The 12,957-nt window shown below is 39.7% G+C and overlaps 1 protein-coding gene across 1 annotated transcript in view; it reads right to left on the bottom strand.

The window, feature by feature from the left end:
• ADGRG7 (adhesion G protein-coupled receptor G7) overlaps positions 1-11,310 on the bottom strand; it is a 64,193-nt gene extending 52,883 nt beyond the window's left edge. The window contains exon 1 of the mRNA XM_017506327.2: positions 10,936-11,310. Within this exon, the coding sequence (XP_017361816.2) occupies positions 10,936-11,050 (115 nt within the window). The 5' untranslated portion in view covers positions 11,051-11,310. The remainder of the gene's footprint in view (positions 1-10,935) is intronic.
• Positions 11,311-12,957: the final 1,647 nt, after the last annotated feature.

Raw genomic sequence — 12,957 nt, 5'->3', positions numbered from 1 at the left:
AGGAGAATAATTTGCAATTTTGGGCCAAAAAAAAATTTTTTTTTTTTTTTTTGAGACGGAGTTTCGCTCTTGTTACCCAGGCTGGAGTGCAATGGCGTGATCTCGACTCACCGCAACCTCCGCCTCCTGGGTTCAGGCAATTCTCCTGCCCCAGCCTCCTGAGTAGCTGGGATTACAGGCACGTACCACCATGCCCAGCTAATTTTTTGTATTTTTAGTAGAGACGGGGTTTCACCATGTTGACCAGGATGGTCTTGATTTCTTGACCTCGTGATCCACCCGCCTCGGTCTCCCAAAGTGCTGGGATTACAGGCGTGAGCCACCACGCCCGGTCCCCAAAAAATTTTTTGTATATAGAAAAGGACCCAAAAGCACTAAGCATAAAAGAAAAAAAAATCAATAATTAGCCTTAGTCGAGTTAAAAATTGCTGTCATCAAAGACACTGTTAGGAAGATAAAAACAGGCCAGACATGGTGGCTCCTGTTGGTAATCCCAGCCTTTTGGGAGACCAAGACTGTGGATTACCTCAGATCAGGAGTTCAAGACCAGCCTGACGATCATGGTGAAACCCTGTCTCTACCAAATATATATATATATATATATACGTATATACAAAAATTAGCTGGGTGTGGTGGTGCATGCCTGCATTTCCAGCTACTCGGGAGGCTGAGGGAAGAGGATCGCTTGAACCTGGGAGGCAGAGGTTGCAGTGAGCTGAGATCATGCCACTGCACTCCAGCCTGGGCGACAGAGTAAGACTCCATCTCAAAAAAAAAAAAGAAAAAAAAAAGAAAACAATAAAAATGGAAGACACAGGCTGGGAGAAAATGTTTGTGTTACATATATCTGACAAAGGAATTGTATGCAAAAGTGTAAATCAGGGTTGTAAATCTAATTGTAGATTAGAATTGTAATTTGTAAATTGTAAAGAATACACATTAATAATAAGAATCTAAGCAGATCACTTTTTTTAAAGTGGGCAAAAGACTTGAACAGACGTTTAATAAGATATGTGAATAGGCAAGAAACACTTGAAAATAACTCAGCATTTTAATCATCAGAGAAATGCAAATTAAAGCCACAGAAATATCATTTCACACCCCACTAGAATAGAGAAATAGATTAATAGAATAGATTAGAGCCTCCATAAATAAACCCACACGAATATAGTCAACTGCTCCTCAACAAAGAAGTAAGGGAAATTCAATGGAGAAAGGATAGTCTTTTCAACAAATGTTGCTGGAATGAGTGGACAACCATATGCAAAAAATCATCATCATCATCATCATCATCTAGAGATAGACTTGCATCTTTCACAAAAATTATCTCAAATGAATCATAGGTCTAATGTAAAATGCAAAACTATAAAACTCTAGAACAGGGATCCTCAACCCCGGGCACCAGCCCATGGTTTGTTAAGAACCAGGCCACATGGGAGGAGGTGAGCCAGGGGCGAGTAAGTGTTATCTTCCGAACTTCGCCTCCCGTCAGATCAGCAGCATTAGATTATCATACGAGCACAAACCCTAACATGAACTGTGCATGCAAAGTGTCTAAGTTGCACGCTCCTTATGAGAATCTAATACCCGATGAAGTGGAACACTTTTATCCCTAAACCACCAGTGAATGAACACTGGCTTCAACTTTAGGTCACCAGCAGTATCAGCTGCTAACAAGAGAGCTTGTTCTTTGAAGCCAGATGTTGACTTCTCCTCTCTAGCTATGAAAGTCCTAGATGGCATCTTCTTCCGGTAGCAGCTGCTTTATACCCCAAATATGTGTTGTTTAGTTTCGCCATCTTCATCATTTATCATATCTACATCTTCTGAATAACTTGCTGCTTTCCTTTGCCCTTTTATGTTATGGAGATGGCTTCTTTTGCTAAACTTCATAAACCAATCTCTGCTAGATTCCAACTTTTCTTCTGTAGCTTTCTCAACTCTCTCAGCCTCCAAAGAATTGAAACAAGTTAGAGCCTTGCTCTGGATTAGGTTTTAACTTAAGGGAACATTGTGGCTGGTTTGATCTTCCATCTAGACCCCTCAAATTTTCTTCATATCAGCAAAAAGACTTCCATTTTCTAACCATTCAGGTGCTCACTGGAATAGCTTTTTTAATTTCCTTGAATAACTTTTCCTTTGCAATCACAATTTGGCTAACTAGCACAAGACCTTAGCTTTCTGCTTTTCTCAACTTTCACATGCCTTCTTCACTAAGCTTAATCATTTCTAGCTTTGGATTCCAAGTGAGAGACACTCAACTCTTCCTTTCACTTGAATGCTTAGAAGCCATTGCGGGATTATTAATTGGCCTAATTTCAACGATGCTGTGTCTTGGGGAACAGGAAGGCCTGGGAAGAGTATGAGAGTTGAGGGATTTGCCGGTCTGTAGAGCAGTCAGAACACATACAACATTTATTGATTATGTTTGCCATCTTACATGGACATGGGTCACAGCACCCAAAAACAATTGCAATAGTAACATCAAAGATCAGGATCACAGATCACTGTAACAGAAACGCCAATAATGAAAAGGTTTTAGATATTGTGAGAATTACCAAAATGTGACTGACACAGAGACGGGATGTGAGCCCATGCTGTTGGAAAAATGGAACCAACAGACCTGCCTGACACGGAGTTGCTACAAAGCTTCAAGTTGTAAAAAAACACAATATCTATGATGTGCAATAAAACAAGGCGTGTCTGTATCGCATTTCTTCTTTCTGCATTCAGTTTCTTGCTTTTTGATGTATATGATTTAATAATTCTTCCAGCCAGAGTCTATGAGTGACAGATTCTCCAATGTTTATCTGAAAATGCTTTCAGTTTTCCCTCACTGTTGATTTTCAGTTTGATAAGGATGAAATTCTGGGTTGACAACACTTTGAAAATATTACTTCCCAATTTTTATTTATTTTGGGGGAGGCTTTTTTCTATAAACGTCTTTTAAGTTTTCTTTATCTGATGTTCTGCAATTTTACCTTGATGTGGTTTGTTTTTGCTTTTCCTACTTGAAAAGTCATTCTTCAATTGAGAAAACTTTTCAGTTATTACTTCTTTAAGAGTTACTTCTCCCATATATTCTATTATCTTCTGAAATGTCTGGTAGACCCTGCTGGGCTTTAGCCTTCTATACATCAAGTTTCTTAATCTCATTACTGTTAACATTTCTTCATATTACTATGCTGAATTACAGTTTCCTAGTTTTCTTTTCCATTCCCTAGTTTTCTCTTTATGAGGGTTGAGGGGGGTGCTTTTTTGGTATGTTTGTTTGCTTTGTAGAGACAGGGTCTCCCTCTGTCACCCAGGTTGGAGTGCAGAGGTGTGATCCCAGCTCACTGTAGCCTCCATCTTCTGGCTCAAGAGGTTCTTCTGCCTCAGTCTCCCAAGTAGCTGAGATTACAGGCAGGTGCCACCATGCCTGGGTATTTTTTAAATAATATTTTGTGTTTTGTAGAGATGCCAAGGCTGGTCTCAAACTCTTGGCTTCAAGTGACACTCCAGCCTCAGCCCCCAAATGCTGGGATTACAGGCATGAATCACCATGCTCAGTACCTTACTGATTTCTAATTTCCTTTTAAATCACTTATTTTTTTATTATTATAATATTTTCCATTTTAAAAGTACTATTTGGTTCTTTTTCAAATTCTTCTATTCTTTTTAAAGATACTATATTTTTCTTTGGTTTATTTTTCTCCTATATTTTAAATGTTTAATCTTGTTAAAAGTATTTTATATTCCCTTTCAGATTGTTTTGTTATATCCAATTCCGGGAGGGTTCATCCTTTTGATCACATCTGATGTCTCTCCAGCATCATGGTTCACATGTAATTTTGGACTGTAAACTCATCTTTATCTTATTTATTATTCTTCCGTGAGACTTTTATGGGTCTTGTTTGTGAAAATATTTCTACAGGAAAATTTCATGATTACTTATTTTATGATCCTGGGGTACCATCAGTAGTAATCTTAAACTAGTTTTAGGATTATTATTATTTTTTTCTTTTTTTGAGACAGTTTCACTCTTGTTGCTAAGGCTGGAGTGCAATGATGCAATCTCAGCTCACCACAACCTCCACCTCCTGGGTTCAAGCAATTCTCCTGCCTCAGCTTCCCGAGTAGCTGGGATTGCAGCATGCGCTACCACACCAGTTGTATTTTTAGTAGAGACGGGGCTTCCTCATGTTGGTCAGACTGGCCTCTAACTCCCAGCCTCAGGCGATCTGCCCGCCTCAGCCTCCCAAAGTGCTGGAATTACAGGTGTGAGCCACCATGCCCAGCCTATTTTTAGGATTATTTTTAACTGGAGATTTCTGTACTGTACAGTAGGACTAATTTAGATTGTAAAGCCTGGGGTTTCGATTACTGGTAGTGACTTTTTTTTTCCTTACTCACAGCCCTGAACAGATGATAGTGTTATTGAATGCTTATTTGGACTAGTGAGTAGGATTTTTCTAAACTCCTTTTCTTGGTGGACCTACTCCTTAAGGTTTAGGTATTATGCTGGTGGCTCAGGTCCAGCTCCCTTGTGTCACCAGCACAGAAATCATGCCTCCTGTCCCATGAATGCGCTGAAATTGCACCAGTGCCTGCTCACCCTCATAAGTGTAGATTTTACTCTTTATTTCTGCCACCTGTGATTTTTCTTCAAGAACGAAAGCCTACTTGCATATATGAATTTTGTCATATTTTATTTATAACTTCTATGTTTGTAAACAAGAAGGAGATCTATCCATGTTTACTCATTCTGCCTTTTTGCTGTAAGTCAAGAGTCACTTCTTAAAGTTAAGAAATAATTTGCCAATTTTTAGAACAAGGGTCTTGATCCGTATCTCCAAATCCTCGCACGATACCGTTGAATAGCAGGTACCCAACTAATGTTTGCTGACTGTCTTCTTTGCCATTTGCATCTTGAGGATATCTAGTCGAAGCTGAACTAACAACTCCTCTGTCACAATCACATGGTTAACAACTTATGCTACGCACTTCAAGACTCTAGCCTCTGAAATACCTAAATTATCCACGAAATACGGCAAAAATCGTACTGGTATCTTTAAGACTGTATTTTTACATAAAGAAAGTCAGACTCGGAAAGATTAAATGGCTTATCATATCACATAACCAGTTTTAGAATTATGACCTTGAAAAAAAGTGACATTCGTTATTCACCAACCCAAACCCCTCATTCTACATAAAGGCTGAGTGATTTCTTCCAGATCAGTAATCGGAACAGAGCAGGTAACAGACTAGATCTCCTTGTAACTGATTGAGTGCCTCTGCTCCCTCCTCACAGGGCCTGTCTTTCCCACTGATTGGGACAAGCAGCATCAGCTTCGTTTTATTTGAGACCCCATATTTTGGAACATATTTAACAGCAATATTTTTCTTTTGTAACACCAGCATAATAATAACTTTTTCTATATTCTTTTAAATTGTACAAAGTAATATTTCTAGAATTATTAGCCTATTAGCCCTATTTTCAATGCTTTTCAATGCTTTTACTACACATCTTGGAAGTTTAAATATAAAACACATACAACACGCACACAGGCTGCTTGGGAGAGTAGCATAAAATAATACTAAAGATTCCAAATAGAAAATACTAATTTCTTCTCCTAAACCAGACAAAATCAGAGTCTATTTTGAAAAGTTCGGTTTTAATAAGTGAGAAAATAAAAATATATTTCCTTAGTCTAAGAAATTTCATCTGCAGATCCTTTCTAGTACCTGGCTTAGCCTTTTGGGCTTTAAAATCCAGGCATCTCTCATTTGTCCTAATTTGAAATAATTTGGTGATGATAAAGGCAACTCTTAAATGGGAGGACAATGTTTAGGAAAGTTTATTCTGGTTAAAAACCCTGAAAGATTTATACCAATAAAATACATAAAGTATAATCTTTATTTAAGGTAAAGTTTGTCCAGTATTAACTACCTGGTTAATATTTCAATAAACTGGTTAAATATTTTTTCCTTTGTTAATTCTTATTATACTTTGAAATAAGAAGTATAATACTTTGAATTCTTATTATGCTTTAAAATATACGCATGGCTAAATATTTTAATAAACATTTCCCCTGATGGTGTGGTGTAGCATACGTTTGAAAGGCAAATGCAGGAAGATGTGGCAGTTCTTGGAACTGTTTCTGTTTCTGTTTTGTGCTAGTCAATTGAACTTAATGATTAAACCTATTGTAAATTTTTGGATTGCTAATTTGAGTCTCAATCCAATGGTCCAATCTAGGTCAATGGTATCTATTCAGGGTATAAATCAGGGAGTGGAGAAAGCTATGCTCTGCACTGAATTATCTAAAAATACCTCAAGGATAGTAGCCAACGATTATTGAGTACTTACAAGGAACTAGACATCATCTTAAACTTTTTAATATATTGACTCATTTAAGCCTCATATCAGCCCTATAAGATAGGGTTTACAATTATGCCTGTAATAGGTTAGAAAACTGAGGCTCAGGCCGGGCGCGGTGGCTCACGCCTGTAATCCCAGCACTTTGGGAGGCCGAGGCGGGTGGATCACGAGGTCAAGAGATCGAGACCATCCTGGTCAACATGGTGAAACCCCGCCTCTACTAAAAATACAAAAATCAGCTGGGCATGGTGGCGCGTGCCTGTAATCTCAGCTACTCAGGAGGTTGAGGCAGGAGAATTGCCTGAACCCAGGAGGCAGAGGTTGCGGTGAGCCGAGATCGTGCCATTGCACTCCAGCCTGGGTAACAAGAGCGAAACTCCGTCTCAAAAAAAAAAAAAAAAGAAAAGAAAACTGAGGCTCAGAAATGAATAATTTGCTCAAAGTTAATAATTTGCTCAAAGCTAGCGAGTGGCATCATTGGGATCTAAAGACAAGCAGTCTGGCTCCAGAGTTTTCTTTCCCCTACTCTGTTATATTTGCCTCTATATTCTCAAGTACCCACTTTAAACACTATATTCCATGTTAGATCTTCAATATGTGTGTCATCGAAGAACCACAGGCGGGGACATATCCAAACTTTCAAGTACGAATATTTAATACCTGGAAATCGAGAAATAATCCACTAAGCCAAGATTCTAGCCCCTTAGTTTAAGAAAATGACTTGTAAAATGGAATCAACACTTTAAACAACAGTGATTCAGATGTTAAAATAATCCATGCCCCTCAATCAATTACATAGCCAAACTGGAATAAATTTATTTTTAAAACCCTTCTCTTTCATAGACATTTTTTTTTAAATTTAGGGGGTGATTCTGTGAGGAAGGAAGAAGGGAAACAGGTTAAGGGGCAGAAGAGACATTTACAATGCCAGGATTAAGACAAAAGAACACTGCAGCTGCCTAAAACCCAACTTTCTCCCTCCAGAAAACACTGCTCTGAACTTTTTTTTTTTTAAACCCAAATGCAAGTATCCCCCAGGAACGGTCACATGAGTTAGATTTGTTGAGTTTGCCTCTGGAAGAAGTACTGGAATTGAGTGAAATTAAACCCAAGTATCTATGGTCAGATTATTCTTTGACAACCAATAAACTCTCATTGACAGTTCACAACAACCCATATTTTCCACAGTGTAAGAATTATTAGGCCAGGCGCAGCGGCTCACACCTGTAATCCCAGCACTTCGGGAGGCTGAGGCTACTTGAGGTCAATAGTTCGAGACCAGCCTGGCCAACACGGTGAAACCCCATCTCTACAAAAAATGCAAAAATCAGTTGGGCGCGGTGGCGGGCGCCGGTAGTCCCAACTACTTGAGCCCAAGCGGTGGAGGTTGCAGTGAGCCGAGATCAGGCCACCGCATTCCAGCCTGCGGACAGAGCTAGACTCCATCTCAAAAAATAAAATAAAATCACAATTATCAATGCTATGAAGTCAGACCTTGGGGATTGGGAATATTTCAACATCCTTAAGTCTCTTGCAGGACTGGGGAACAGGGGTGTCCCGTGGTAGAGAATGAAGGTTAGAGTATCTGGAGAGAAGTGGGGGTAAATAAAAAAACAGTCTGGGTGGTAAACAGCAGGAAATCCTATGAGCCAGGAGAGGTGTAGAATATGGTCAAGTAAGGCACTGTTCATGTGTTTTGAGATTAATATACTCTCATTTTGAGAGGAGTTAAAGAAAACATTTTCTACCATTATGATCATGGACATCTGTCTATGATTATATCGGGCTTAGCGCCAGTTGGAAAATGTCGATGGAAAGAAATATAATAAAGATTAATTGTGTGTTCATTTGACTTTCATCGTCACGAGTGAAGGGGCCCAAAAGCTTTACTCCTTGTGCTTTCCTATGAAGAACGCCCAATGTGAAAAGGCTGGGCTTCTGAGATTTGCCCTAAGTTTTTAGCATAGTACCTAGATCATAGTAAGAATTTTGGAAACTATAGGTATTATAATATTTAAATATATAAATAGCATAAATATTGTTGTACATCAGTGGTTATTCCCAGATCAGAGAAATGTCTGAATGAAATTTACTCAGCAGAATTTGAAATTTGTTTCTATTTTTCACAGTGAGGCCATTATTTTTTCAAGAAAAATAAATGTGAGAGACTTAATTTTTATGTGCTATTTATAATATAGACAAAATAAATTTTGAATGCAAGAAAATTAATTTATGCAAAATGTTGTGTGTTTATGTCTATTTTCCCTACTAAGACATTTATACCTTTCATCAGTTTCTCAGAGATATGTGTGACTTCTCTCTCCCTTAAAAAAATAAATGTGGCCGGGCACAGTGGCTCACGCCTGTAATCCCAGCACTTTGGGAGGCCGAGGCGGGTGGATCATGAGGTAAGGAGTTCGAGACCAGCCTGACCAACATGGTGAAACCTTGTCTCTATTAAAAATACAAAAATTCGTTGTATTTTTGTATTACAAAATACAACTAATGGTGGCACACTTGGTGGCACACGCCTGTAATCCCAGCTACTCAGGAGGCTGAGGCAGGAGAATTGCCTGAACCTGGGAGGCGGAGGTAGCAGTGAGCCAAGATCACGCCATTGCACTCCAGCCTGGGCGACAGAGTGAGACTTCATCTCAAAAATCAATACATAAATGACATAAATGTAAAAACTATTTATGTCTACACCTGAGTAAAGGGACCAAAGCAAGAAGATTCAACAATTACATAGGATGGGACGGGACAGGATAAAAAGAAACAGAGTGAAATGGAGTGAAATGAAACGATTCACCAACTCAAACGCACTGTCAATAAAATGGACAAGGCAAAATAGGAACAGCAAACAGTGCCATTCTTTCCATCTTTTTCTTTAAATGATAGTGATAATCCTCTCCTTTTCCATTGGGCTTACCCCAAAGCTAAGAGATATCCCTTACATAAACACCTAATTGAAAAATGCTACTCAGAAAAAGAGAAAAGTTTGTCTTTTTGAGGAGCTTCTATGCCCCGACTGTTAGACATGGGATCTCTATTACTTACTTTCTTCTGGATCTTAGCTCTCAGAGAGTTCAGGAATATATTTTCTATTTATTTTAAGTAACTCCCCCTAAGCCTTGAACTTTCATGTGTGTGTCCCCACCCTGCACTGTTTCTTATGTTGCTTTTGTACTTTGCTCCTTGTTTTTAATGGTTTCGTTATACATGTGTCCTTTATAAGTCACCGTAAATTTCCTTTTAAAAGTAGATGTCACTTACGTAAAGGAAAAAAGGAAGGGAGGGAGGGAGGGAAGACAGGCAGGAAGACAGGAAGGAAAAACTTTGTGAAGTATACCCTTTAGATGAGGTCTTACAAATCTGGCAGCCTTAATGGGGTAAAATCCATAGTTCATAATTTTTTTAACTTGAATTAAACTATTTTACAACCTTAAACAAACAAAAACACATTTGCTCCAAGTTTAAATTTTACCGTTTTTGTTCTGGTAAATTTTCTCACTCTAGTTCTCTAAATACTATTGAAACCGTATTCTGTAAATACTGGTTAGGGCAGTGGGGAAGAGGGAGGACAGATCCATCCTCAGCTGCCCTCCATCAGCTGCAAATATGTCAGACCCCTCCGGTGGTCTTCGACAGTGAAGCTTCACAGCCATGCTCCACGTTCCTGCTAGCTCTGCAGTTTTCTGTCCTCCCCAATTACCTGCCCAGAGGGCATACTACCTCTCCTGCTGCCTTTCCTGATTGGCATTATGTTTACTGTTTCATTAGAAGCTTTCTCTGATTTTTACGAAAAAGAGTATGTAGTACACCCAACTTCAAACTCCTTTATGGAGACGCTCTACAGCCCAAGGCATCCAGCCTTAGGATCACTGAAATGTTCCGTTCTGAATTCCAGCGGGCTTTTCTTTAACGTTGTTCTACACACTACCTCCCCTCCCACACCCTCCCTTCCCAGGCCAGCTGTGGCACACAAATATTCAAATATTTGTGGAATAATCAGGAAGGTCATTTTAAAAATGGTTTTTAAACTGTTGATTAGTTTCCTACAATTGGCAAGTGGGAAATTTGTGTGCAAACCCTGAGATCATTTCACTTAAACCTTAGTGATGACCTTCTTAAACTTGTCTCTTAAAATGAAATTCCATTCTGTGCATGTTTGATTGTGTGTGTGCTATGCACGTGTGTATGTGTTTGATGCATGTATGTGTCCCCCTTCATAACGATTTACCCTTTTCCCGAATTTAGCCAAACAGACCTAAATGTGTGTTACCAATTGTTTTTAATTATTACTCTGCTACCAATTCAGTCTGTAGTTAAAAGAGAAAGAGGCCAATTCAATTATGTCACTCTTCCCCTGCCCATTCACACTCACAGATATTCATTTCTATTCAACCATCTGCTAGGCTCAACTGACTTGGTCTTTTATAACCCATAAATAGCACCTTGGTGGGATGCCTCAGGCTGGACAAGGTACCTCTCAGTACTGGTGCATCAGGTGGCCGGGACAGAGACCCCATGCCTTCTCTTGCTCTGAGTTAAACATAGCAGGACAGCATTACCTCTGCGGATCCTGACCACAATCCTCCAGATGCCCAGTCCCAAAACGATGCCAGTCAGTAGCCCACACACGACAGCCACCATCACCCTGAGGTTCCAGGCACGGCAGGAAACCATGGCAAGGCCAACCACACATCCACTGCTGGGTGAGAAACAACTAGCTTCTTTTCTTCTTGAGCTAATAAGTTGAATCAGAAAGTATTCTAAACAGAAAAAGAAGTCCTCCCATTAGCGATCCATCAGACTTTATATGTTAGGACTTTTGAGGGTAATCCAGCAAGATGCAGTTTGAATCTCCTAATAAAAGGTGCATGCTCAGCTTGCAATGTCCTCATCCTTCACTGAAGGAGAATGTGAAAAAAGCAATTAGAGTTATCAGAATAGGGAGATAACTCGGGGCAATAAAGAAGAAGGGGAGGGACTAGCTACAAGGGTCAAAGAGCGACTGTCCAGACAAGCCACAGAATGAAGGAATTGAACGAAACAGAAGAAACCAAAGAGGAAATCACGAAGGCAGTGGATGCCAGCGGTCATCTATGGCTCGGCTTCCTGTGTTTTTGTCTCAGGAGAGTACAGCAGACATAGACCGGCAGGTGCTTTGGGCCACACAAAAGCACCCTCTGGGAAATGAACTAGGCTGTCAACAAGAGGATAAATGGCAATCACCACCCATGATTCTAGCGCTTGCATTTCTTTAAGGAGGCTACATTTTGACAGCTGCAGTTGGTGAGTAGGCATACTGGCACAGGGTGGGTCTTGAAAAGCACTAAAGCCCAGCAGGATAACCCATCTGCTATGGGCTGAATTGCGTCCCTTCCAAAATTCATATGTTGGAGTCCTAACCTTCAGCACCTCAGAATGTGGCCTTATAAGGACATAAGGTTATTACAGAGGTGACCAAGTTAAAATGAGGTCATTAGGGTGGTCACTAATCAATATGGCTGGTGTCCTTATAAGAAGAGGAAATCTGAACACAGATATGCATAGAGAACCATGATCTGAAGAGACAGAGAGAGAAGACGGCCATCTACAAGCCAAAGAGAGTCCTCAGAAGGAACTCGCCCAGCTGACACCTTGACTGTGGACTTCTAGCCACCAAAACTGTAAGACAATATATTTCTGTTGTTCAAGCCACCCAGTTTGTGGTACTTTCTTAGAGCAGCTCTGGGAAACTAACACATCATCAGACTGGTGTCTCTACAGACACAGCTCTGACCCTCTCCAGCCCAGGCTCCCACATTCTCCTTCCCCATCCTCCACCCTTACCTGAAAGGACAAATAAATGAGCATTCACCTCCTCAATCACAGTTTGGTTCTGGTGGAGAGAACCGATGCTCTGGTCCTCTCTAGATGCTCCCTCGGTTCATGAAATCCATATTAAATGCTTTTAATGTGCCCAAACTGGTACAAGACATGAACAGGGTCCTCAAAGAACTCATTTTCTCAGGGGCGAGATACCTAGATATAGCTACCTATAAGACAAGTCATAACTGTTAAAATGAAAGATCATCAAATTTAGTTATTACAGAGTGCAGATGCTCCTTGACTTACAATGAGATTACATCCCAATAAATCCACCTTAAGTTAAAAAATATCTTAAGTCAAAATGCAATCAATACACCTAGCATGCTGAACATCCTAGCTTAGGCTAGCCTACCTTAAATGTGCCTAAAACAATTACAATAGCATAAAATTGGACAGAGTCATCTAATTACAAAATCTATTTTATAATAAAGTGTTGAATATCCCATGGGATACATTGAATACTACAGTGAAAGTGAAAATCAGAATGGGTATATGGGTACCCCAAATATGGTTTCTGCTGAATGCATATTGCTTTTGCACCATGGTGAACAAACCATCATAAGTTGGAAATCTATGTATTAGCCCTTTAATACCTGCATACCGGCCCATTAATTCCTTCAGGAAGTATTAAGCAAGGCTTTACCAACAAAAGGTTTTACACTTAAACTCATCATTAGCTAACCCCCAAACAGCTATGTATTTTTTCCAATTCTCTGTGA

Source organism: Cebus imitator, unplaced genomic scaffold (assembly GCF_001604975.1).
Source record: "Cebus imitator isolate Cc_AM_T3 unplaced genomic scaffold, Cebus_imitator-1.0 Scaffold354, whole genome shotgun sequence".
NCBI lineage: Eukaryota > Metazoa > Chordata > Mammalia > Primates > Cebidae > Cebus > Cebus imitator.
The sequence above is the reverse complement of the archived record's forward strand: the minus strand, read 5'-3'. Positions and strand labels throughout refer to the sequence as shown.